General features: G+C 44.5%; 1 protein-coding gene across 2 annotated transcripts; it reads left to right on the forward strand.

Moving 5' to 3' along the window:
- Nucleotides 1-26,940, forward strand: drd4-rs (dopamine receptor D4 related sequence). 2 transcript variants are annotated; one of them, XM_030720231.1, is made up of 6 exons: nucleotides 1-242; nucleotides 20,631-20,760; nucleotides 20,839-21,119; nucleotides 21,269-21,381; nucleotides 23,092-23,777; nucleotides 25,650-25,852. In XM_030720231.1, exons 3-6 carry the CDS (start codon nucleotides 20,880-20,882, stop codon nucleotides 25,850-25,852), a joined length of 1,242 nt encoding a protein of 413 aa, XP_030576091.1. In that variant the 5' UTR covers nucleotides 1-242; nucleotides 20,631-20,760; nucleotides 20,839-20,879. The 2 variants fall into 2 exon arrangements, with proteins under 2 accessions (XP_030576091.1, XP_030576092.1); XM_030720232.1 differs by lacking the exons at nucleotides 1-242; nucleotides 20,631-20,760 and having other exon boundaries at nucleotides 20,880-21,119; nucleotides 25,650-26,940.
- Nucleotides 26,941-27,313: the final 373 nt, after the last annotated feature.

A 27,313-nucleotide genomic window follows, 5' to 3' on the forward strand; every position in this document is an offset into this window, starting at 1 on the left:
AAGAAGCAACAGATTTAAAGGAGGAGGAGAGAAACATCCACACAGGAGGAGGTGAAATACTGGCAGGAGAACCAGGGGGAAGTTAAAAAAGAGCAGGAAGAGAAGAAGCTGAGGAGGGTTGAGGCTGGAGGGACAATGAGTAGATGATAAAGACCTCGGAGATAAATCAGGATAAAATTAAGTGACTCAGAGAGAAGGAGGAGGAGAAACACAAGCAGATGATTTCCCTTCATCTCTAAAATGTGAGTTTGTTTTCCTTGTTTCTGCTGAATAAAGTTAAACTGAATCTGTTCACAGACATGTTTAAAGCTGATTTCATGTTTAAAACCAGAGAGCAGAAATTTAATCTTGCAGCATGTTTTCAGCTCAGTTTAATCCCGTCTGTCTCTGAGCGGCTTGTACAGCTTTCTAATTATTTTAATGATTTCATGATTAGATGTTTATTTTCTCTGCTGGACTTCAGTGCAGTAATAAAAAATACTGATGATGCTCACAAACCATCACATCTTCAGCTCTTCATTGGTGAAAGAAATGAAAACCTGAAGAATGAACCTGAAGAATAAATCAAAAACACTCATCGGGAACTACGCTCATTATATACTGCATTGTATCTGCACGTGACCTCACCTGTCAATCATTTATAAAACTTCTCAGGCTGATGTTAATTTTTGTAGTTGCCTAGCAATTGTGATGTGATCTTTACCAAATGAGATTTAGATTAGATTAGATTAAACTTTATTAACCCCTTTGGGAGGGTTCTGCCAGGAAAATTCAAGATAAATCACTTGAGTAAGAAAGGAGACTGGCTCCAGTTTGAGTTTTAAAGTTAGAAACATCCATAGGATACAAGTGAAGAAAGGTAAGACAAAAGTAAGAGTAAAAACAAAAAAACAAAAAAAGAGGTACTACAGAGTTACTGGAAAGGCACCATTAGGTTCAAAAAACAAGTTTAAAGTTAGTTTAAATTTAAATTTAAATGAGTGTCAGTGAGAATGAGACAGAAATCTGCAATTTTAACTTTTTTTAAACAGCTCCAAATGACAGCAGTAGCAACAAATGTTAAAAAAATAAATGTCAGATTTCCTTCTTGCTGCACATGGACCTTCAGGACGCCGTCTCCTCACATGTCAGTGTGGTTAAGGCTTTTAGATGTTAGATTCAACTCATTGTCATTGTGTGCACAAGGCACACAACAAAATGTTCGTTCCAGATCCAGAGACGAGCATCTGCGGTCATGCAGCCAGAGACCATTAGGTAACATGGTTTAAGTGTCTTGCCCAAGGACACAACATAGCGCAGGGACAGGGGCAACCTTCCGGCTGCAAGGCAAGCGCCTACCCACTGCGCCACTGCCACGAGTAGTTTTAGTGTCAGAGCATGTGGTTTGTGGTGATCGTGGAAGACTGCTGTGACATCATAGGATGTTCACCCAGAAAATCGGACTTGTGTCTTTGTGGGACTACCTTTATTTTTTAGCTTTCAGTTATGGATGGAAAACTCTTCAGTCAGCCACCTGGAGTGACAACAGGTGAAATAACCGTTAGTGGGTGGTTACTGAGTTTTCTCATCTTTGAGGCAGGTGATTAACACATCAGCCAATGGGAATGGAAGATAAAACCAGGTGTTAAAGTGGCCTGGAATGATACAGAATGGTGTTCTTCAGTTAAATCTGATCAATATGCAAAACATCCCATTTCCTTCTCATCATGCTTTTGTGGTGCAGATATCAGTAAAACTGCAGTAGCGATACTCAGAATCTAGCTAGAACTACGGAAGAGAAGCATAAACAGTGTACCAGGTAATGTCAAAGTTTTCTGGCAGCTCAACAAATATCAACAAGCACACAAACTATTTCACACAATGTGTCTGAGAGCTGAAGTTTCAGCTGCTGGATTCACAGGGAGAGAAAAATGATGTAAAAATCTAAAAAATGAGAACAACAGAAGAAGAAGAGGGTTTATTTTAAAAAATAAGAACGGCTCAGAAAATGACAGTTGATAAAGTAAATTTAAAGCTTATATGTAATGTACTTATTTATTTTAAAGGTTTTAAGTCACATATTGGATCAATACACATGTTGCAGAAGTTATGTTCTTGTGAAATGTGCAAAACTAAGTGAGATATACTGATTTTGTGCTATTCAAAGGTGACATGAAAATCAGCAGCTTCATAGTGAAAGCAGCTGGAAATCAATTATACAGCTCATAAAACATCTGCTTACATCCTGTTGAATTCTGCTTGCTAAATCCACAAAGAGCAGCAGGAAGTCAGCTGATCACAGCCTGCACACTAAGAAAAAAATTGCTCATGCTCACAATTAATTATCATGTGACTTATTTCAAAGTATTGTAGCGATTCTCTTAGTTAGAGAGCGTGTTGATGTTGTGGGATTTCGGACTGTTCGGGAGGTTCGTGAAGGCAGCATGGAGAGAGAGAAAAGACCGAGAGCTTGCCTGTGTGTGTGTGTTGCTGTTCCGCTGTTGTAGTTGTGGTTGGCGTGGCTGTGGCCTACAGCAGCCGTTTTTCTGCTAATAAAGACGACCTTTGTTGTGAATATCGCGACTGTGGAAGTGTGTTTACAAAGTTACATTGGTGTCAGAAGTCAAACTGCTAACCGTCGGCTAGCCCTGCTTCGGCTACCTCAGTTGACAGCCTGCGCTAACTATGGCAGCGCAGCGAGATGTGGCCGGGGCCCGCCCGAAGATCAAGAGAGAGGCTATGGACAGTGACTTTGGGGGCACGCTGGGTCCTGAGGGAGCGGACAGTGCCGGAGAGCGTTTGGCCCGCCTCAGACGGACTGCCAGAGGCCTGGCGGCCGCCGCTGGCTTTAGCCCGTCGACTGCAGGAATATACGCGGGCGCGGAGACGCCCGCCCCGAACAGCGCGGGGCCCGTGCTTGGCGATAGTGGCGCCCGGCCCTGCCAGGCAAATGTGAAAACCCCCAAGTACTCCGGTAAGGCTGACTGGGAGGCCTTCCATGCTCAATTTGAACTGTTAGCGCATGCTGCGGCCTGGTCCAAAGACACTAAAGCACTCCAGCTAGCCTTGTGCCTCACTGACGACGCTTTGGCATGCCTGCTGCTGCTTAGCCCAGCGGAGAGGGGTGACTACAGGGCTCTGGTTGGTGCTCTGCAGCGGCGGTTTGGGCAGTGTGGCCAGCCTGCTGTCCTGCGGTCCGAACTGACGAGTAGACGGAGACAACCGGGTGAGCCGCTTCGCGCTTTGGCTAATGACATTGAGATGCTAGCGAAGAAAGCATATGATAACATGCCCATCGACGTGCAGAACGAGCTGGCCAGAGACCAGTTCATCCGCGCCATTATCCCTGGTGAGCTGCGCATCCAGACTCAACTTTCCCACCCCCGCAATCTGCACGAGGCCCTGGAGATGGCCTTGGAGAGGGAGGCCGTGGTGGCTTCTGCGGGGTGCGACCATAGCGAGTATGACCCGGTGGTGAGGGCTGCGGTGCCGGAGGCCCCGGGCCAGGGGGTGCCAGCTTGGGCGGCCGAATTGACCGAACTGGTTCGAGGCGTGTCTCTACAATCTTCACGCCGCGGTGCTCGTCCTCGCCGAGACCCTCCTGTTTGCTGGACGTTCGGACAGCTGGGCCACATCAGCGTGCGATGCCCAGACCGTGCCGGTGTTCAGGGAAACGCCTCAGGGCCTGCGTAGGCGGGACGGCGCAGGCCCCCTCTTCTGTGTCCCAATCCGCCGGGGCGCCGGTGGACAGAGCCCAACGGTACAGCTGGGGGTGCGGGGCTCAGCTCCCCCCAGAAGCAGACGACAGCACAGAGTCCGCGAGGGTGGTGGGCTGGACGCGTGCAGGGGATTTTTGTCACATCCCCATCACCCTGGCAGGGGCTCCGTGCACAGCTCTGGTTGACACTGGCTCCACTGCGACCTTGATGAGACCTGACGTGGTGCCGGTAGGAACCCAGTTGGAACCAACTACAGTAAAACTGCGTACAGTGACTGGTGAGTTAGCCCCGATGTTGGGAAAAGGACTGGTCCCTATTCAGGTGGGGGGCCTGGGAGTGAACTTGGAGGTGTGGGTGGCGGCGGTGCAGGACGTTTGCATATTAGGCCTGGACTTTCTGCGGGCCTCACAGAGTGTCTTAGACCTGGGGAATAACACGCTGACCTTTCCAGGGGGCCCCATGGTTGACCTGGTGCGCCCCGCACAGGCCCCGAACCTACACCCGCCAAAGTCGAGAGCAGCGGGGGTGCACCATGAGGCACACCTTCCGCCCCCGATCTACCCCCCTGCACCCCTGTCCCCTGACCCTGATTTAGCCACCGTGGTGGGTTCTCCTGCCTCAGACCAGCACACTGTAATGGGGGAGGGGGATAGACTGGCAGTAGTGAGGGACATATGGACACGTAGCTGCCAAGATTTAGATCATCCACAGCGGGAGGAGCTGTGGCAGGTGCTGCTGGAGTTCAAGGACATTTTTGCTCTGTCAGAAGACGAGGTAGGCTAACTCACCTCCTGCAGCACGACATTGACACGGGAGATGCACGGCCTGTGAAGTCACGCCCTCGCCGCCTCCCCCTGGCGCATCAGGCTGCGGCTGATAGTGCGATTGGGGAGATGCTCAGGGCTGGCGTCATTGAACCCTCCGACAGCCCCTGGGCCTCGGGGGTTGTGATGGTTAAAAAGAAGAAGAGCCCCAAAATGAGATTCTGTGTCGATTTTAGGCCGTTGAACAGTGTGACTAAGAAAGACTCATACCCGTTGCCCCGCATCGATGAGTGCCTGGATTTGGTTTCCGGCTCTTCCTGGTTCTCCTCGCTGGACCTGCGTAGCGGGTATTGGCAAGTGCCCCTCAGCCCCGCAGCCAGACCAAAGACTGCTTTCAGCACAGGCAGGGGGCTGTGGCAATTCCGTGTTCTCTGCTTCGGCCTATGCAATGCGCCGGCCACGTTTGAAAGGTTGATGGAAAAGGTGCTGGCCGATATTCCCCGACAGGAATGTTTGGTCTACTTGGACGACATCCTGGTCCACGGAAGTTCCTTCGAGGCAGCTCTGGCATCCCTGCGGCAGATTCTACAGCGGATAGCGGCAGCGGGCCTGAAACTCCACCCTGATAAGTGCTGCTTTATGAGGAAAGAGCTGGAGTTCCTGGGACACAAAATCGGGGGTGAGGGTATCAGTACGCTGGAGGAGAAAGTGCAGGCGGTGAAGGACTGGCCAACCCCCACAAACTTGAAGGACTTAAAGAGCTTCCTTGGTCTGGCGTCCTACTACAGGCGGTTTGTAAGGGGGTTCTCCTGTATTGCTGTGCCCCTGTTCCGCCTGCAGAAAAAGGATAGTGACTTTGACTGGTCAGCAGGATGTGAACAGGCTTTTGAGCGGCTGAAAAACGCCCTAACAGAATCTCCCACCCTCGCCACCTCGGACCCCAGTCTGCCGTTTATTCTAGACACAGATGCCAGCGATGTCGGAATGGGGGCAGTGTTGAGCCAGGTGGGGCCAGCGGGGGAGAGAGTGGTGGCGTACTTCAGCAGAACCTTTAATAAGGCTGAACGACACTACTGTGTGACGCGAAGGGAGCTCCTGGCCATAGTACGGGCAATAAGTCACTTCAGGTACTACCTTTGTGGCCTGCCCTTCACTGTCCGGTCAGACCATTCAGCCTTGCAGTGGCTAATGGCGTTTAAGGAGCCAGAGGGGCAGATTGCACGCTGGCTGGAGGAATTAGCGCCATACGTCTTCGAAGTGAAGTACCGAGCGGGGGCTCACCACGCCAACGCAGATGCCATGTCCCGCCGCCCCTGTGCTCCAGCTGGTTGCCGGTACTGCGAAAAGCGGGAAGCCCGGGAGGAGGACCTCCGGGCTGGGGGAGAGCATGATTCCGGGTGTAGCGGAGGTGAGCTGGCCTGCAGAGTGGCACAGGTGATTGACCCGCTCGAGTGGAGAGCGCAACAGGAGCAGGATGTTGACCTCCGGCCAGTGCTACAATGGGTGGAGTCTGGTCAAAGACCGCAGTGGAGCGGAGTGGCTGGATACTCACCTGCAACTAAAGGACTGTTTGTGAAATTTTCAGCTCTCCGAGTAAAGGACGGAGTGCTGCAGAGAGCCTGGAAGGAGCCAGCTACGGGGGAGGAGAGGTGGCAGGTGGTGGTCCCCGGGGCCCTGAGGGAGGCAGTTTTGAAGGCCTCCCACGGAACCGCCGGGGTGGGGCATTTTGGAGTTTCCAAAACCCTTCGGCGGCTCCGGCAGAGTTTCTACTGGGGGCAGCTCAGGAGGGATGTTGAGGACTTTTGCCGCCGGTGTGACCTCTGTGCAGCGCACAAGGGTCCCTCAGACCAGTCCCGGGCCCAGCTACAGCAGTTAGCAGTGGGAGCCCCGATGGAGAGAGTAGCAGTGGACGTGATGGGGCCTTTTCCACGCACAGACAGAGGAAACCGTTATGTCTTAGTTGCCATGGACTACTTCACAAAATGGCCGGAGGCATATGCCATACCCGACCAGGAGGCGGAGACGGTGGTCGACAGGCTGGTGGAGGGCATGTTTGCCAGGTTCGGGATGGCAGAAACCATTCACAGTGACCAGGGAAGGAACTTTGAGTCGGCTGTTTTCTCTGTCATGTGTGAGCGCTTAGGGATGCGAAAGACCCGGACGACACCGTTACACCCGCAGAGTGATGGGCTCGTCGAGCGCTTCAACAGGACCCTGGCGAAACAGCTGGCCATCCTCACTGCAGAGCACCAGCGTGATTGGGACATGCATCTCCCCCTTGTTTTGTTGGCGTATAGGTCCGCTGTGCAGGATTCCACCTTGTGTACGCCTGCCCTGCTCATGCTGGGGCGAGAGCTACGGACGCCAGCGGAGATGGCACTGGGGAGGCCTCCGGACGCTCCGGTAGTCGTACCGGGTCCGGAATACGCCAGGAGACTGCAGGACCGGCTGGAGTCGGCCCATGCTTTTGCCCGTGATCAGCTGGAGAAAGCGGGAATGAGACAGAAAAGGAATTATGACTTGAGGGTAAAAGGGAAAGACTTCAGGGCCGGTGACCTTGTGTGGGTGTACAGCCCGAGGAGGAAGAAAGGCCGGTGCCCTAAGCTGGACTGCCACTGGGTGGGGCCTTGTGTAGTGGTAGAGAAGCTGGGGGAAGTGGTGTACAGGGTTCAGCTGCCGACTAGGGGGAGACGAGTGGCCCTTCATAGAGACAGGCTGGCTCCATATAAGGGTGATGTGCGCCCAGTCCAGTCAAATCCCCTGAGAAATGAAACAGCCCCAGCCCCAGACTCACTGACTGTGCCCCCTTCTACTGCCCCACAGCTTCCTCCACTTTTGCACCCCATCCCAGATCAAAAGCAGGGTGCTGCAGGACAGCAGACACAGCCCCAAGTGTCATCTACAAGGGGGCTGCAGAGGCAGAGAAGACCCCCAGGTCACCTCAGAGACTTTGTACGGGATCCCTCGGGGCGAGGGATTTAGTGAGGGGGGGCAATGTAGCGATTCTCTTAGTTAGAGAGCGTGTTGATGTTGTGGGATTTCGGACTGTTCGGGAGGTTCGTGAAGGCAGCATGGAGAGAGAGAAAAGACCGAGAGCTTGCCTGTGTGTGTGTGTTGCTGTTCCGCTGTTGTAGTTGTGGTTGGCGTGGCTGTGGCCTACAGCAGCCGTTTTTCTGCTAATAAAGACGACCTTTGTTGTGAATATCGCGACTGTGGAAGTGTGTTTACAACGTTACAGTATTTTTCACATGCTGCACAGCTACACCTCACCTTAAGGAACCTCCTCCTGCCAAATCACACTTTAACCTCTGTAAAAGACTGACATAATACTAGTGGTAAATACATCAGAGGGTTACCTCCTGCAACCGTTGATAGGAAGCCACGATCGCTTTATGTGCCGGCTATTATTATATATGTGGCAGGGGAGCTGTCTGCACAGAGAGCTACTAGAAAGGTGACTTGTCCAGGGTCAGCGGGCAGTCCAGATGATGTTCATACCTGTTTAGGACTTTCACCTGCTTGGAACAAAAAGAAAAACTTGCACAGGTGTCAGGTGACTGGCAGGAAACTTAGAGGTCAGGTTTGGTTAAAAACATCCAGCCAGCCAGCCAGCCAGCCAGCCAGCCATCCATCCATCCATGCATCCATTCTCTTCCGCTTATCCGGGGCTGGGTCTTGGGGGCAGCAGCCTAAGCAGAGAAGTATAGACCTCCCTTTCCGCAGCCCCCTCCTCCAGCTCATCCGGGTGGACCCCAAAGTGTTTCCAGGCCAGCTGAGAGATATAATCTCTCCAGCATGTCCTGGGTGTGTCCCAGGGCCTCCTCTTGGTTAGAATACGCCCATAACACATCACCCAAGAGGCACCCAGGAGGCATCCTAGTCAGATGCCCGAACCACCTCAATTGGCTCCTCTCGATGTGGAGGAGCAGTAGCTCTACTTTGAGCCCCTCCCGAATTGCTGCACTCCTCATCCTATCTCTCAGGGAGAGGCCACCTACCCTTAGGAGGAAGCTTATTTCTGCTGCTTGTTTTCACAATCTCATTCTTTCAGTTGCTACCCAAAGCTCATGACCATAGGTGAGGGTAGGGATGTAGATTTATGGTAAATAAACATCTTCACTTTCAAAATCGGTACAGCATCTGTATGACTGTAGACACAGCCCCAACCCATCTGTCAATCTACTGATCCCTTCTTCCATCACTCGTGAACAAGACTCTGAGATACTTAAACTCCTCCACCTGGGGCAGCAACTTGTCCCTGAGCTGGAGTGGGCACTCCACCCTTTTCTGGCTAAGGACCATGGCCTCAGACTTAGAAGTGCTAATTCTCATGCCAGCCGCATGACACTCAGCTGTGAACTGTTTCACTGCAACCTGGAGGCCACCACCTGATGAAGCCAACAGGACTGCATCATCCACAACGTGGTTGAATGCCTTTTTCAAGTCCACAAAACACATGTAGACTGGATGGGCAAACTCCCACGCACACTCAAGTTTTAATTCTGTTGAAAGCCTGACTTTTAATCTTGTCCATCCTAATTGGGAAATTCAAAAACCTGTTTTATTTGTTATTATCTATCGTCCACCTGGTCCTTACTCAGAGTTTCTGTCTGATTTCTCAGACTTTTTATCTGATTTAGTGCTCACTTCAGATAAAATCATTATAGTGGGTGATTTTAACATCCATGTAGATGCTGAAAATGACAGCCTCAACACTGCATTTAATCTATTATTAGATTCAGTTGGCTTCTCTCAAAATGTAAAGGAGCCCACCCACCACTTTAATCATACTCTGGATCTTGTCCTGACATATGGCATAGAAACTGAAGACTTAACAGTATTCCCTGAAAGCCCCCTCCTGTCTGATCATTTCTTAGTAACATTTACATTTACTTTAATGGATTACACAGCAGTGGGGAATAAGTTTTATTACAGTAGAAGTCTTTGTGAAAGTGCTGTAACTAAGTTTAAGGATCTAATTCTTTCATTATTACGCTCTTCAGTGTCATGTGCCAACACAGTGCAGATCAGCTACCTAAACTCTGCTCCCAGTGAGGTCGATTATCTCGTCAATAGTTTTACATGCTCACTGTGTACGACACAGTGAGCATGTAAGCTCACAGCTTAAAGCAGATAACCCGTAAACTGGAGAGGGAATGGCGTCTCACTAACTTAGAAGATGCTCATTTAGCCTGGAAAAAGAGTTTGTTGCTCTATAAAAAAGCCCTCCGTAAAGCTAGGACATCTTACTACTCATCATTAATTGAAGAAAATAAGAACAACCCCAGGTTTCTTTTCAGCACTGTAGCCAGGCTGACAAAGAGTCAGAGTTCTGCAGAGCCGAGTATTCCTTTCACTTTAACTAGTAGTGACTTCATGGATTTCTTTACAAATAAAATTTTAGACATTAGAGAAAAAATTATTCAAAACCATCTCAAAGATTTATCTTCATCTTGGGCTGCTTTCAGCACTGCTGGTATTTGTTTATGCTCTCTCGCTCCAGTTGATCTTTCTGAATTAACTTTAATAGTTACTTCCTCCAAACCAGCAACATGTTCATTAGATCCCATTCCTACTAGACTGTTCAAAGAAGTCTTTCCCATTATTGATGCTTCAATGTTAAAAATGATCAATCTGTCATTAATAGTTGGCTAAGTACCACAGACCTTCAAGGTGGCTGTAATTAAACCACTACTTAAAAAGCCATCACTGACCCAGCTGTCTTAGCCAATCTCCAACCTTCATTTTCTCTCAAAGATTCTTGAAAGAGTAGTTGTAAAACAGCTAACTGATCATCTGCAGAGGAACGGTTTATTTGAAGAGTTTCAGTCAGGTTTCAGAATTCATCACAGTACAGAAACAGCATTAGTGAAGGTTACCAATGATCTTCTTGCAGCCTCTGACAGTGGACTCATCTCTGTTCTTGTCCTGTTGGACCTCAGTGCAGCTTTTGATACTGTTGACCTTAACATTTTATTACAGAGATTAGAGCATACTATAGGTATTAAAGGTACTGCACTGCAGTGGTTCGAATCACATTTATCTAATAGACTCCAATTTGTTCATGTAAATGGGGAGTCTTCTTCAGACAGTAAGGTTAATTATGGAGTTCCACAGGGTTCTGTGCTAGGACCAATTTTATTTACATTATACATGCTTCCCTTAGGCAGTATTATTAGAAAGCATTGAATCAATTTTCATTCTTATGCAGATGATACTCACCTTAATGAAGCCATTCATGAAGCCAGATGACACATCAATTAGTTAAACTGCAGGAATGTCTTAAAGACATTAAGGCCTGGATGACCTCTAATTTCCTGCTTCTAAATTCAGATAAATCTGAAGTTCTTGTGCTCGGCCCCACAAATCTTAGAAACATGGTGTCTAACCAGATACTTACTGTGGATGGCATTACTTTGGCCTCCAGTAACACTGTGAGAAATCTTGGAGTCATTTTTGACCAGGATTTGTCCTTCAATGCGCATATTAAACAAATATGTAGGACCGCTTTTGTGCATTTGCGCAATATTTCTAAAATTAGAAACATCCTTTCTCAGAGTGATGCTGAAAAGCTCATTCATGCATTTATTAAGTTCCCTGAAAAGCCTTCAGCTCATTCAAAATGCTGCAGCTAGAGTAATGACAGGGACTAGAAAGAGAGAGCAGATTTCTCCCTTATTGGCTTTACTTCATTCGCTCCCTGTTAAATCTAAAATAGAATTTAAAATCCTTCTCCTCACCTACAAGGTCTTGAATAATCAGGCCCCATCTTATCTTAAAGACCTCATAGTCCCATATCACCCAAATAGAGCACTTTGCTCTCAGACTGCTGGCTTACTTGTGGTTCCTTAAGAGTAGAATGGGAGGCAGAGCCTTCAGCTTTCAGGCCCCTCTTCTGTGGAACCAGCTCCCAGCTTGGATTCAGGAGACAGACACCCTCTCTATTTTTAAGATTAGGCTTAAAACTTTCCTTTATGATCAAGCTTATAGTTAGGGCTGATCAGGTGACCCTGAACCGTCCCTTAGTTATACTGCTATATCATCTCACTGATTAGATGATTTGGTTTAATCAGGTGATCTTAAAATATGTGTAAAGATTGTCACTGAAGAATTATAAATAACATTTGGCGATATGTGTTACTTTAACTAATATCTGTAATCAATAAATGACTAGAAAGGCTTCTATGGTGAAAGTGTGATGTGACCTAAGTTTAGTCAGATTACAGAGTGACAGATGTGCTGAATAATTATGTCCCATTCATGGATTATGGATTATGGACTCTGTCATGTGACCTGGTGACATCATGACCTGCTGGCTTTGATTGTGACTGTGGTGTCAACAGCAGTGTTTGAGTCAGCCTCTGTTGGGTCCTCAGGGTGAATTTTACCTCTTCCTGTTTGGATGTTTGAAGGTGGAACAGCTGCAGGTGAACCTGGTGCACCTGTTCAGGTAAAGATGAGATGAGACAGTGTAATCAGAGACAGTGGATAGTCACAACAGCAGGGATTTAAACAGTAGTAGATCTCTGAAGCATAAAAACCATAAAAACATTGAGTAAAAATCAACATTCAGCTCACACAGTGAGATACTCTGATCCATCTTCTCACCTCCATCCACCTGGAGCTGTTCCCTGTAGACACTCAGCTCCTCTCTGAGGCCTACCCCCTCATTTCTCCTTCTCATCCTCTTCCGAGTGACATGCTCTGATTAACTCTTGTAAACATGTTCATGTCAGTTGCTATGGTTTCTCAGCTCAGAGGAGATTTAACATGTCCGCCTCCTCTTCTGTCAGGAAAAAAAATGAGCTCCTATTTTGGAGGTGACGTGCAACACCACGTAATTCGCCTCCACATTCTCTCTGTTCAGGACCAGCTGCGCGCTGCTGTTACTTGACATGCAGGTGTGCTGCAGGCAGAAATTTCAAAGAACCCATCAACACATGGATTACAAAGTTTTATGGAGTATGCTGGAAACATCAAGGCAGGTTTAAACCAAGCAAATCAGAGTCTCATCTTCCTGTCTCTCTTTCTGTTGGTTTGTTTTTTCTGCCTGCCTGCCTGGCTGTCTATCTTCAGACCTGTGGTCCAGCACCTGATGAATGTACTGATGACCTGTGAGAGACAGGTCAAGGACAGCATTAATTCAGGCAGAACACAAAGTCAAAGTCAGCCACAGTCAACTGATTCCCTTCTACACACCTCATATAGGTAGTGCTGTTTAACCTGCATACAGCTTCAGATGCAGATGCTGGATGCTTCAAAACCCTTTCTGACCTATAGTAAGATCTGCTCTGAGCATGTCTGTTCTGTGAGGATGAGAATCAAGAACCAAGAAGACTTTATTGTCATATATATGTAAATATATAATGAAAACATATAATGAAATTTGCGTTCCAGAACACCCATTCAAGAGAAATACAAAAAACAGAAGCAAACAGGGGGGACAGGTGTCTGAGGTCGTGCAGCCGTTGCCGGCGCTACCTTTATCAGTCCCAGAAAAGGAAACAACACACATCATGGGGTAGTTAGGTTAAAAAAAGAGTCATCTGGTACGGTGCTCGACATGAGCACCATACCAGGGTCCAAAAAAACCACCTTAGCAAAGCATATTTGCACATTTAAAGCCAGGATAGCAATATGGTCAGGGAAGGGAGGGGGCAGGAGGGGATGCAGACGGAGACGAAAGGGTCAGGTCATTGTGGAGCCAGATGCCAGCTCCTAGCCAAAACAGTTCGCTGAAAGTGATGGAAGTTCATCAGCGGCCGTGGTACACCAGATCCAGCTTCACAAATCACAGAGAGGGCCGAGGGGGAGAGCGACCATCACACATAGCCCTGGAGAGATATGATTGCCAGCCCAAGGCCGGCTAGGGAGCCGAATTCCTGATAATGCAGATGTTGTTTTTGGAACAGGCTGCTTGTTTTTTTTTTTCCAACAGCCTTCAGTCTCACTGGGGAACCCATTCAGTAATCCAATGTTTCAAATTCGTTAGTTACCGTCCTCACCGTGCAGAACCGAACCTTATCTCCAGATCGAACCCCTCTCGCCTGCGAGCACGTTCTCAGCTGGGCTACTCACCAGCTTTACGGCTCAGGTCCAACAGGCTTTGAGTCTGAGTTTGTACAGCCCTGGACAACCCATCCACCTGGGTCGGCAGCCTCTGCAGATGTCGAACTGCCACCCAGATTTTCTTGATTTCCCGGTAAATCAGGTATCCTCCGAGCCCAAACAGAAAAGCTACCGCTACCAAATAGCCGAATATGTAGACGTCTTCCACGTCTTCAACCTCGAGGGCTGAGAAGCACACAGGTCTCCACGAGCTCCAAGAATCCATGACGTATCCAACCGGATCTGTTCCACTTGGACACGCAGGCTCCCCTTTCCCCGATCTCATAGTGAAAAAAATTCGATCAGTGGTGTTTAGGGCACAGTTTGCCAGATCCATGTTGCTCTCAATCTTATTCTTATTCAGACAGTGTGTAAGAGAAGCAGCAAGCAGGAAAGATGGGGAGGGCAGGGAGAGAGAGATAGACCCTAACCGTCTCCGTCAAGAGCAAGAGCAGGAAGAGAACATCCCAGGACAGATTCAAGCATCTATAGTATAAATAAAATTGGTCCTAGCACAGAACCCTGTGGCACCTTAGTGTGTGAAGAAGACTCCCCATTTACATGAACAAATTGGAGTCTATTAGATAAATGTGATTCGAACCACTGCACTGCAGTACCTTTAATACCTATAGCAAGCTCTAATCTCTGTAATAAAATGTTATGGTCAACAGTATCAAAGCTGCATTGAGGTCCAACAGGACAAAAACAGAGATGAGTCCACTGTCAGAGGCTGTAAGAAGATCATTGGTAACCTTCACTAATGCTGTTTCTGTACTGTGATGAATTCTGAAACCTGACTGAAACTCTTCAAATAAACCGTTCCTCTGCAGATGATCAGTTAGCTGTTTTACAACTACTCTTTCAAGAATCTTTGAGAGAAAAGGAAGGTTGGAGATTGGCCTATAATTAGCTAAGACAGCTGGGTCAGTGATGGCTTTTTAAGTAGTGGTTTAATTACAGCCACCTTGAAGGTCTGTAGTACATAACCAGCTAATAAAGACAGATTGATCATATTTAAGAATGAATCATCAATTAATGGACAGATGTCTTTGAACAGTCTAGTAGGAATGGGATCTAATAAACATGTTGCTGGTTTGGAGGAAGTAACTATTGAAGTTAACTCTGAAAGATCAACTGGAGCAAAAGAGTCTAAACAAATACCAGCAGTGCTGAAAGCAGCCAAACATAAAGATATGTCTGTGAGATGTTTATGAATATTTTTTTTTCTAATGAACTAAACTCTGTCTGGATCTTTAATTAATAAGCTGAAATGGAACATTGCGGCTAATCCTTCTCCTCGACCTGTGCTTCGAGCATTCTGACAGTTACTGTGACTTGCGGGTATTGATTCATTTAAATGAACATATTCATCCTGCTATAACCAGGTTTCTGTAAGGCAGAATAAATCAATATGTTGATCAATTATTAAATCATTTAGTAACAGGGACTTGGAAGAGAGAGACCTAATGTTTAATAATGCACATTTAACTGTTTTCCTCATGTTCGGAGCTACCCCCTCCTCTGATGAGTTTAATATGTGACCAGTGTTAATTTTGATTTTGTTTTAGTCATAGTCTTGACGAAAATGTTATTTAGATTTAGTTATGGAATATTATTAATAATATTAACATTAGCGTTTCACCTGCTTCCCACACACCTGATCATTAACACCACCTTACTGAGATAATCCGAGCGTTTTACAGCAGGACGCTCTGACAGGTACAGGGCAGTGTTCAGGACTAAGATTAGGAAAGGCTAATCCACCGCGGTGTGGAGAGTTTCTCTAAACACAAACGCTAAACTGGGAAAAACACTTTACCCTGCATGACATTAAAATGCTTACCTTTGCATGGAGATCTTGGTGACTGGTTTGTAGATGTTTAAGATTTGTCGTGTTTTTTACCCGAGATAGTCGCCCCACATGGTTTACACATCGTTTTGTTTGTCACATCAAAGGACAAACGTGTCCATACATCGGCTCTTCTCTTTCTCCCTGCTGACATTGTTTACATAACTTAGTTCTATCGGAAGGAACGACCAATCACAGGCTAGTTTGGTCTTCCCGGGTTTAAAGCAAATTTGTGCAACTGTGCGTTTGATTGGACGTTTTCCTAACTTGTCCCGCCCTGTCTCAAAATTAAATCATTTCTGATTGGATGTCATCCCCGCCATGGATTTTCGTCTCGTTTTCATTCGTTGACGATTGTGTCAATTAATTTCGTCATCGTTTTTAATCCTTTTAGGTAGTTTGATTTAGTTGTCGTCTTATTTTCGTCATAAAAAAGGGTTGTTGACGAAAATAATGTCGAAAATATTTCGTCAATGAAATTAACACTGCATGTGACCCCAGCTGTCCAATCAGAGCTCATGATTCGTCTTCCTCTTTGCATCCTTAGCTGCCTGCAGGATGGAGATGAGAGAAGTTTTTAGCACATCAGCTGCCTGCAGGCAAACACTGTGTGTCACATGACACCCATCATCTTTATCTTCATCCACACGCAAATAACTGTTCACCCACACCTTCAGATAGAGGTGCAAATAAAGTGTTTTCACTCATTCCTTAGAAGGGGAGTATTTTAAACAGCTGTCACTGTTTTTATTTTTCACCTGAGCTGTGAATTCACAGACTGTATATGAAAGATGGTCATGAAGCCTCAGTATTAGTGTTCTGTCAGCTGCCATACTGTCAAATGTATAGCTAGCTTGGTTATGAAGATGAATCTACAGAGTGTACAGGAGCATCACATAGACACAGATTCTAGCTAATCAATGCTCAGCATCATCCAAATAAAATCCTCGAATTTCACTCAGCAAACTGGAGTTCTGCCTTCTTGGACAGTCTGTTAGTCCAATGAAGCCACAGCAGCCATATTATTGGTCAGATAAATATATTAAAAATGCTCCAAAAGTTCCAGCAGCACAAACACGTTCCAGAGGTCCAGTTCAGAGACTCCACTTAGCTGAGGTGAAGCCTAGCAGAGAGCTAGCAGCTACAGCTGCCTGTGTCACCATCCACCTGTCAGTCAAAGAAGCCACGCCATAAAGCAAACATTAAGCCTTCATCTAATTTAAACAGGTCAAAGGGGGAAATGAACAACAGAGAGCAGATGCTGGGAGCAGACATGGTGTAGAGGCTGCAGAACGACTGTGTTGGTGTTTCTTTCACCTGATCGTGGTATTGATTATTGGTTCTCCAGCTCTGTTTGGGAGCCTGAACATTGTTGCTTCTGTCCTGGTGTCATTTCTCTAATAAATGTTAGAGAGTGGAGGCAGGACATGGATCTGTGGGCATTTCTCTGCTGTGATTAAGTGATACACTGATGACTGGATGGAGGTTTATTTTGAAAATAATGTACAAAGTGCATAAACAAATATTACCAATCAATATTCAACATAGATTTGTTAAAAGAGAAAGTAAATATAATCAAAAGGAACTGAAATTTTTAAAAACCAAGATTTCGAACAATGACTATGGAAAGATGTATTTCAGTTAAAGGTGTCAATTTATGGAACAATCTTGACAGTGAGATAAAACAATCTCAATCTCTTTCTATATTTAAAAGAAAATTGAAAATTATTATGATGAAGCGATATGGTACTGAATAAGCTGATGTTTTGTATTTTTTTTTTTTGTGTATAATGTAACTGTATATTTGAAATATGCCAGTAACAGTCTTCCAAGCTGAATAGCTAAAGTTTGTTTTTATTTATTTATTTATTTTTTTTGGCGTGTGTGTTTGTGTGAATGAGGAGCAGATATTATAAGTTTATACTTCTTAATGCTCCTTTTCATTCATGATTTTTTTTTCTCTTTTGGGTGTTATAAGAATTATTTATATGTTGATTGAATTGTTCCTGTCCCCAAGAAGCCAAGGATCACTGGACTAAATGACTACAGACCTGTGGCACTGACTTCTGTGGTCATGAAGTCATTTGAGCGTCTGGTGCTGTCCCACCTCAAGTCCCTCACAGCCCCCCTTCTGGACCCCCTGCAGTTTGCCTACAGAGCCAACAGGTCTGTGGACGACGCCATCAACCTGACTCTGCACTTCATCCTACAGCATCTGGACTCCCAGGGAACCTACGCCAGGATCCTGTTTGTGGACTTCAGCTCTGCCTTCAACACCATCATCCCTGATCTCCTCCAAGAAAAGCTGTCCCAGATGAACGTGCCTGATCCCATCTGCAGGTGGATCACTGACTTCCTGACGAACAGGAATCAGCACGTGAGGCTGGGGAAGAATGTCTCGGACTCCCGGACCATCAGCACTGGCACTCCTCAGGGCTGTGTCCTCTCTCCTCTGCTCTTCTCCCTGTATACCAACTGCTGCACCTCTGACCACCAGTCTGTCAAGCTTATTAAGTTTGCAGACGACATGACTCTTGCACTGATGTACATATTAGTGGAATATAGTCTACATTCTTCTATCTTTTAATTAGTCTCTGCACTGTATATTTTGTAATTTTGTAATATTGTGCTATAGTTATAGCTCTAATATCTCTGTATATTTGCAATTTGTATACTTGTATATTGTCTTATAGTTTTTATACTTATTTGTTTTTTTCTGTAAGCACGAAGTACCGCAGCAATTTCCTAATGCTGTGAACCTGTTCACCCATATGGCAATAAAAACCTTCTGATTCTGATTCTGATTCTGATTCTGAATGAAATAAAAATAAAAATGAAATGAAATGAATTCTGTGGGTAGTTGTGCATGGCCGTTCTTAGTTGGTGGAGCGATTTGTCTGGTTAATTCTGAAGATGACATAATAATAATAATAATAATAATAATAATAATAATAATAATAATAATAATAATACATTTTATTTGGAAGTGCCTTTCGTGACACCCAAGGACACTTTACACTTTAAAACAAAACAGAAACTAAAATGACCAAAAGAACTAAATCCTCCTTTTGAAATGAATTCTGAACCTAACTGGGAGTCTGTGGAGCTGCTGTAGGACTGGGGTGATGTGGTGAAATGAGGAGGTTCTGGTGATAATGTGAGCGGCTGTTTTGAACCATTTGAAGCTTCTGGAGGGATTTTCGAGGGAGACCAAATAAAAGAGAGTTACAGTAATCAATAGAGGATGAGACTATAAACAAGGATGGAGGTGGTATGCAGGGAGAGGGAGGGGTGGAAGCGATTTATGTTTTGTAGGTGGAAATATGCAGACTGGGTAATATTATTGATATGGGAGTGAAAGGATAGAGCACTATCAAGGATGACACCCAGATTCTTAATCTGATGGGAGGGGGAAACTGAGGAGCTGTTGATAGAGAGAGGGAGAAACTGCAACTTTGGATAAGATGGATCTTGTTCTGACAAGAAGGAACTCAGTTTTGTCACTGAGGTGAACCAGGATTTGATTTCAGATAATCAGGTGGTGAGGGAAGAGTTAGGTTTGGTGGATAGGTATTCTTGGTTTAAGTCATGAGTGTCTGATTTACCTCCAGCTCCATCATAATTTTATTTAGAATCAGAAATGCTTTATTGATCCCAGAGGGAAATTTCAGTTTCAGCAAACAATAGAATAGAATAGAAACAGCCTTTAATTGTCCCACAGAGGGGAAATTTGGGTGTAACAGCAGCCGCAGTTATTATAAATATAAATATACTAATTTACACTATTAAGAAAAATAATGTGTATATATATATATAAATAACAAACAAGATTAACCTTAATAATAATAATAATAACAGTAATACTAAAAATACTACTACTACTACTAATAATAATAATAATACTCAATAGGCTGACTTTTAAACAACAATTCAAAATTTCACTTGAATTTTAAGTTTGTATCTGGACAGTTGTTGGATGGTTGGTGATGAAATGTTTGAATTATTTCTTTGATATTTGTCAGAGTGTTTTATTGAGTTCAGGCTTTTATTGTGAAATTCATCTTTCTGCTGTTGAAATGCATTGAACTTGAAAACGGGTTATTTGAAGGCTTATATCTTGACATAATGTTAGTAGCATGGGGCTCAGTGATGTGCTTTCCCCATCTGACTGTACTGTTTTTTTTATTAACTGTTAGAATGAACTGACTCAGCTGTGATGAAAAATACCATCTGTTGATTCATGTTTCCATTGTGGTTTAATGTCTCAGGTGTGCAGACGTTTATCATGTGTGGCTGTTTACGAAGGCATTCACCTGTCATAAATGTTTTGTATTTAAATAAGAACACATTAGCTCAGCATTATTCACCTACATGTCTTTCAGAAAACACATTGCTGCTGAAACTAGTGATTGTCGATCAGGTGATGAAAAACTTCAGGCTAAATCAAAGCCTGTTAATGACTACACACACATCTGTGTGTGTGTGTGTGTTTACATGTAGCGTTGGTGTTCATGGTCTGTGGTCGTCATAGTAACAGAGGATAAAGAGCAGGATGAGAGCAGCTCTGTGATGTGAGAGGAGACACTTCAGCAAACAATAGGCTGACTTTTAATAAAACAGGCTCTACTTCCTTACATAACCACCAAAATAAGAGCAACACAAGCCCCAAAGAGACACAACAACAAGCTGCAAACAAAGTGATCTGTGTGAGCTGTCATCTGAAATGGTTCATTTATCATCATGAACAATATGACGGTTTTGATCGAACATCCATCACAGAAGAACAGCCAATAACAATGCCTCGGTTGGATTTAGAAAAAGATAATAATCCTTCAAAGCTCAGTTTTCTTTGTGTCAGGTTGAACAGGTTAAAAAGATAAATTGCTGTAAAGATGAAACACCCTTCCTGTTGAAATCCATCTGCTTGTAATAAAAAGATGGAACAAACCCCAACATTACCTTAGACCAGCAGTGCAGTTAAAGGTTCACCTGTCCAAACCACACTGATACACCACCTACATCATCAGAACCAAACTGAAGCAGAACCACACCTTTACAAACATTGTACACAGTGAGTTCCTGAGTCTGCTCACTGCAGCGCTTATTACTGATGCAGGAGGACACCATGTATTTGTTGGGATTATTTTTCAGCTGTGGATGAATACAGTTAAAATAAACTGGTTCTTGTTTTTTTTTTGTTTTTTTTTACAGTTGCAGAAGAAAACAACAAGAAACAAATGAAGATGAATGAGGAGAAACATCTGAGGCAAACAGACAGGGTCTGTCCAGGTGCTGACACTGAATCTCACCTGTGCCAATACCTGCTACAGGAAGCAAGAAGGTAGTCTGAGTACTCGGTTTAAATACTCTGATTACTTAGCCCCATGTGGTGAATGTTGAGTAATTTTCTTTTGTGCAGATGCTGAGCGCAGTTCTGCAGCTGTGCTTGGAGCCTCCATCATGGACAATGTGACACCTGGTGCCCTTCCAGGTGAGATGGACCCGAAGGACTACAATTACCTGGCCCTGGTCCTTGGTGTGCCCCTAATTCTGATCATCATCCTGGGGAATGTGCTGGTGTGTCTGAGCGTGCTCACTGAGCGGTCCCTGAAAACCGCCACCAACTACTTCATCATCAGCCTGGCGGTGGCCGATCTGCTGTTGGCCGTGCTCGTGCTACCGCTGTACGTCTACTCAGAGGTCAGTTTGATTCTACAGCAGAGCACAGACACATTTTAGTGTCAGGACACTCTAAAGTGATTATACTGAACTAAAACTAACCGTAACTACATGTGAGTTCAGGTGTGCTCTTGGTTTTAACTGTCAGCTTACTCACCATTTGTGTCTAGTTCTTGGGGGGGATCTGGACTTTGAGCACGTACATCTGTGATGCTCTGATGACCATGGACGTGATGCTGTGCACTGCCTCTATCCTGAACCTGTGTGCTATCAGTGTGGACAGGTGAGTCCAGCTACTCTGTATGTTCAGCTGATTTTACAGGTCACAGCAAAAGCTTTGTGCAGCAGATAACAGATACGGCCATCGTGAAACCAGCTGCATATGTAATTGACATTTTGAAATGTCTGACCTAAAGATATTTCCTTGTCAGAGTGTCATGTGACTACCTGTCTCCCTCAGTGAAGGTCTCAGTTGAATGGATTTTAATGAAGAGACTCATTAAATAAATGTGTGCCCTTCTGCTTTCATCCCATTTTAACTGAAGGTCACGTCACCTTATTGCAGTCACATTGATGCAGTCACACTATTCACACCTCGTTAATGGGATAACAGATGACTTTATCTTGATTTTTATAGACAGCAGCTGTTAATGAACCAACCAACAGGATGTGTTGAGAAAATGAAACAACTCAGTGAGTCAAACATGTCAAAGACTGCAGGCGCCAAACCTATTTTTACCAGTGGTGCTACAGTCTCTATTTAAAGCATACAAGCTGAGAAGAAACTGCACTGACACCTCACACACAGAGAACTTTGGAAAAAACTCCCTCTGCTCACACCTACAGTTTCCTACAGTTTACCTGAGAGAAAACAGGATTCAGGTCTAAACAGTTCAGCTCTATCCGTCCAACGCTGAGCAGGAATTTCACTCAGAGTTTTACTGCTTTTTCTTGTGTCTGAAATCAGTCACTATAAAATGAGTTCTGTGTATTGGACTACAAAGTGAGCCAAATATAAACATTTTCTATATCTAACATTTCTGTACTGACACATCAGACTGAGCACATTTTCCAAAATTAATAAGTACAATTAGTGAATGGTAGTTTATGTTTAAATGAGCTGCTCTCTGTGCTTTTGTACGTCTATGTTTATTTTGATCAGTGCAATGCATAATGGGATAAAATGTTTGGGTAGTGGCTGTACTTTGATTGCAAAGAGTAAAACTCACTTGCTTTTTCACTTCATCACTCGCTGTATAGTCTGCTATGGGCCTTTTTAAAAACTGTTGAAAGTGACAGTTCTGCAGTATCTTCATTGCATCCATACTAAAAAAATTCAGTTCAATTCAATTTTATTTATATAGCGCCAAATCACAACAAACAGTTGCCTCAAGGCGCTTCAACACTAGACTAAAGACTAAAAAGATCTCTCTGCATATACCCTGCAGTCACGTCCAGGATGTTTAATTTGGAGATCTATTTATCAGACCGATGTGCTGTCTGTACTGTGAGATCATGACCTAAAGCTGTAGAAGATGTGGGCTGTGATAAAAGCTTCCTCACTCTTATGCTTAATCAGTCAACAGGAACAAAGAATGGATCCATGGATGGTTCCCTGTTAGACCTTCTCTGTCATCTCACAGTTGCCATGGTGATGTCATGTGATCCAAAGGCTGAGCTCAGTTTGTGTTCCTATTCCTATCCTTCCTGTTTTTTTTATACCTTTCTTCTGTTTTTCTGATACAAGCTCAAGCAGCTGCAATGATGTCACCATGATGGCCACCTTAAACTGGTCTATACAGTGAGTGAGCCTGAACCACACAGGAAATGTGTCACTAAAATCACTGTAGAGCTGCAGAGGTAGTGAATGTGGATATACATGATCTGATTCTGTGTGGTTGATGCAACTATTGATCTGTTGGTTAAAATCAACTTCATATCAGCTCAAACAATCGTCTGTAAAACGAAAACCACTTGTATTCTTGTATTGCAGGTACATTGCAGTAGTGGTCCCCCTGAAATATAACAGGAATCAGTTCAGTGTTCGTCAGTTGGCCCTGATCACTGCAACCTGGGTGCTGTCCCTGGGTGTGGCCAGTCCAGTCATCTTTGGTCTGAATCAGGTGCCGGATCGCGATCCAAGTGTGTGTAAATTAGAGGATGATCGCTTTGTGGTGTACTCTTCCGTCTGCTCCTTCTTTGTGCCTTGTCCTGTCATGCTCTTCCTTTATTACTGGATGTTTCGAGGCCTGCGGCGTTGGAGTGGGCGGAATCGCTCTCAGGCAGGCCTGGCTGGTCGGCGAGCTCTCTCTTTACAACTCAGCTCAGCTCTACAGCGAGCTAAAGCCACAACAACTGGCAATCAAGAAAAGGTTGTGTATACTGCACCCACAGGGCTCAGCCCCATCTCTCCCTCCACCATATCCATGGCAACGCCCTCAGCATCCCCAGTAACAGAGGAACAGCAGGACGGTGTAGCAGTCGTGGCAGACAGCGACCCAGTGACAACTCAGATGGACAGCATGTCAGACGGTGATCCCACAGAGAGGAGGGAGGGAGGCAGCCGCCGAGAGAATGGCTTGAAGAGCAGCACTGCAAAGAGAGGGAGGAGGCACAGCAAGACCAGCAGGGTCAGTGGGCGTGAACGCAAGGCCATGAAGGTCCTGCCCGTGGTCGTAGGTGAGTCTCCAGCTCAGGTCTGAAGCAGGACTAGATCTGAAGTAGAACCAAACCTGAGGTAGAAACAGGTCTGAGGCAAGACCAGACCTGAAGGAGTTGCAGGTCTAAGGTAGGTCCAGGTCTGAGGCAGCACTAGGTCTGAGGTTAAGCCTCAGAGCTGGTCCTGAAAGAAAGTTTAGGCAAGAAAGCAGCTTAAGAGTGTCCAGGCTGTGTTGAAGATTAAAGATGGTCATACCAAATATTGACTGAATATTGACTTTCAAGCTCATTAGAAATCTGAATTTGTGGCAGTTTTAGGTTAGGTGTGGGTTTGGGGTAGATTCAAGTTTGAAGCAAAACTAGGTATAAAGTAAATGGACTGGTTCTTAAGTAATGCTTTTCTACTCTACTTGATCATTCAAAGTGCTTTACACAACATGTATTCATTCAGCCATTTACACATACATTCATACAAGGACTTTCTACCTAATATTCAGACCTCGATGAATGCATCAAGAGCAATTCGGGGTTCAGTAGCTTGCCCAAGGATACTTTGGCATGCAGACTGAAGCACCCAGGGATTGAACCACAAACCTTCCAATTAGCAGATGACCTGCTCTACCTCTTGAGCCACAGCCACCCCAGAAGTAGGGCCAAGTTTCAGGTGGGACCAGTTCTAAGGCAGATCCAAGTTTAAAGGATTAGTTTTGAGCTAGGTGTGGATCTGACACAGATGGAAGTTTGAAGCAGGACCAGAGCTAACATCTTCCAGAGATATTCCTCTATTGCCATGCTCAGTTTTCATATAAAACTGATGTATAAACTTCAGACAGGTAAGAAATTAAAGGTGGGTCAAGAGCAACTTCAGAGGTCCGTGCTGATTCTGTGAACTCAGAAGGGAAGGATGAAGGATTCTTCTTATAGTGCATTCACACCAAATGTGTTTCACCTCGCTTTACTTGAATAATCACATTGGAAAGCCACAAATATACTGCTCAAAATAAATAAATAAATAAAAGACCACTTCGAAAGCACATCAGATCCCAGTGGGGAAAAACCATGCTGGATATCTATACTGATATGGACTGGGTAATGTGTTATTAACAAAAGGATGCCACATCATTTGATGGAAATGAAAATGATCAACCTACAGAGCCTGAATCAAAGTGAAAAAAATGATGCAACAGGCTATAATTTTTTTCTGAAATTTAATTGCAGCAACTCAAAATGGTACTCAGTAATTTATATGGCCCCCTACGTGGTTGTTTGCTTGCCTGACATCATCAGGACATGCTACTAATGAGACAATGTGGACGTTAAGATAAATGCAAAGACAAAAGCTCTTCCTCATCTGGGAACAACAGCTGCTGGTTGTTGTGTTTCTTCGTCTAAATGAGGTTTCTCAGCTGGACGTCTCAACGCAAACTCTTTGTCGTGATCACTATAACAGAGTGAATCATTCAGTAACAACAGAAACTTCTTCAGTTCATCTCTCTGGAAACCTCTTTATTTCACACCAGAAAGCTTTTAACACTCACATCGCACTTTCATCCAAAACCATGAAACAGCCTGAAGGTGGTGTGAAGGATTTCATTTAAACTTCTGAGGAAAAGCCCAATTAATGCTTCAAAGAAAAATCAGAGCAAACAGATAAAGAACAAATGTTGAGTAAAAAATGGAGGTCAGAGTCTATTTGGATAAACAGGGCTGCAGGAGGACTGAGCCTCCATGAATGCACCACAAAGCTTAAAGTTCTTTCATTCAGGTTTTTATTCATCATGACTATTCATCTCATAGGCCTAAAGAGTGTTTTGGAGTCAAATAAAGCCAACATTTCTTCATCATCCAGTCAAATTCATGCTGAAACATGACCATCTGTTCTTTGTGTCTCAGGTGTGTTTCTGGCCTGCTGGACTCCATTCTTTGTCGTCCATGTCACCAAAGTTTTGTGCCAATCATGTGACATTGGTCCCACCCTCATCTCCGTGGTAACGTGGCTCGGCTATGTGAACAGCGCCATCAACCCAATCATCTATACAGCCTTCAACGCTGAGTTCAGAAACGTCTTTCACAAGCTGCTCTGCTGTCAGACATGAAACCAACATCTCGTCTCAAACTCAATCTCCCTGCAGACTTCAAAACAGGAAGGTTTCCAACCAAAGCCTTAGTTTGGATCTCGGCTTGAATGAAACACAGATTGTCTCTTATTTTGAAGGGTTTTAATGTGTGTGGGTGTGCTCTTATTTTAAAGGTTCGGAAATGTTCTTATTAAGCAGAGCAGTAGTGAAATTACTGCCATATAATAGCCCAGTGGCATAAAACCTGCAAACGTGTTGAATCATCAGTGTTTTTGATATCTGAGTATTTCCATGTTGATGCTTTTAAAGTTTGCAGTTAATTTGATTATTTTTATAGTGTTGGCAATTATTTTTGTGACTGAAGCAGAAAGCTTCACATGGCCCTAAATGTTTTTATGAGTTTTGTGGTGAAGCTCATTAAGGTTGTAGTATTTTGATCTGTGGCATGAAAGTGATGAAATGTAGCTGAAAAAACATCTATGTCATTAGCATAAAAAACATTAATGAGATTAAAGACTTTCTGTTGAATTGAACCAGGTGATAATTATGCATTTGAACAAATGCTGATCTGTAGGAAAACAGCAGATACCCCAGCAGACTGTGAGTGGGGATCATAGTCAGGTGTGTTTTATGCTAAATGTCACTGATTTTAAAATTGTCCACAGGAACACAAAGAACATGACAAGGCCATGTTTGCTGATTATCAACAGATCCTGCAGGTTTGATAACTTATTAAAAGGATGGAGAAGAAAAGTCTGAACATGATGTAGAACCACTTTTCCATCAAAGAAGCTTTAGTTTGTTCACCTGTTCTTATCTGGTGTTGCCTGAATCCTCAGAGGCTTGTCAGTGAAACTGCTCATTCACTTTTTGTTTTACTGTAATGACACATCTATTGTGGGTGGAGCTCCTGTCCACCTGTCAGAATGGTCCCGGAGGTATTTGAGTTTTTCCGCTGTCAGGAACCACAAGTGTGTTTCTGAAGTAGGTTCATCACAGTTTGACGTTATAAACTCCTCCATCAGTGATTAAATGAAGGCACAGGGAGGCTACCTCTATGATCAGTCATAGAAAACACAGGTAACCATGATAATGGAAAGCATCTCATCCAGGTGTTGCAACATGTAATAAACAAGCATCTTCAGGTGTACATCCAGAAAACATTATTTGTCTTTCTTTGCTTTTTAGTTATGGAGATAACTGTTTTATTTTTGTGTTAATTTTGTTTCACTCTTTTTGAAAACATAAAAACTTAAGAAGAAAGGTATGTATAAATGTTGATACTCCACAGAGCTGAATCTTTTCTTCAGACAGACTGCAGTGAGACTTGAAGCCAAAACTTGAACACCACATGGACATCTGCAGCTTCTCCACATCACAGATGTGTGCAGACAGAGTTAAAGAGAGGATGAGATTATTAATCAACCCATTTGACCACCTGAGCCACGGTCATCCTCCTGTGAGGGCATTTAGAAGTAA

The sequence above is a fragment of the Archocentrus centrarchus genome, chromosome 23, assembly GCF_007364275.1.
Source record: "Archocentrus centrarchus isolate MPI-CPG fArcCen1 chromosome 23, fArcCen1, whole genome shotgun sequence".
NCBI lineage: Eukaryota > Metazoa > Chordata > Actinopteri > Cichliformes > Cichlidae > Archocentrus > Archocentrus centrarchus.

Excerpts from the sequence above, each read along its gene's own strand:
- drd4-rs (XM_030720231.1), top strand. The coding sequence starts at position 20,880 with ATGGACAATGTGACACCTGGTGCCCTTCCAGGTGAGATGGACCCGAAG. Across the intron at positions 21,382-23,091 it reads TGTGCTATCAGTGTGGACAG|GTACATTGCAGTAGTGGTCC; the intron begins GTGAGTCCAGCT and ends CTTGTATTGCAG. Across the intron at positions 23,778-25,649 it reads GGTCCTGCCCGTGGTCGTAG|GTGTGTTTCTGGCCTGCTGG; the intron begins GTGAGTCTCCAG and ends TTTGTGTCTCAG.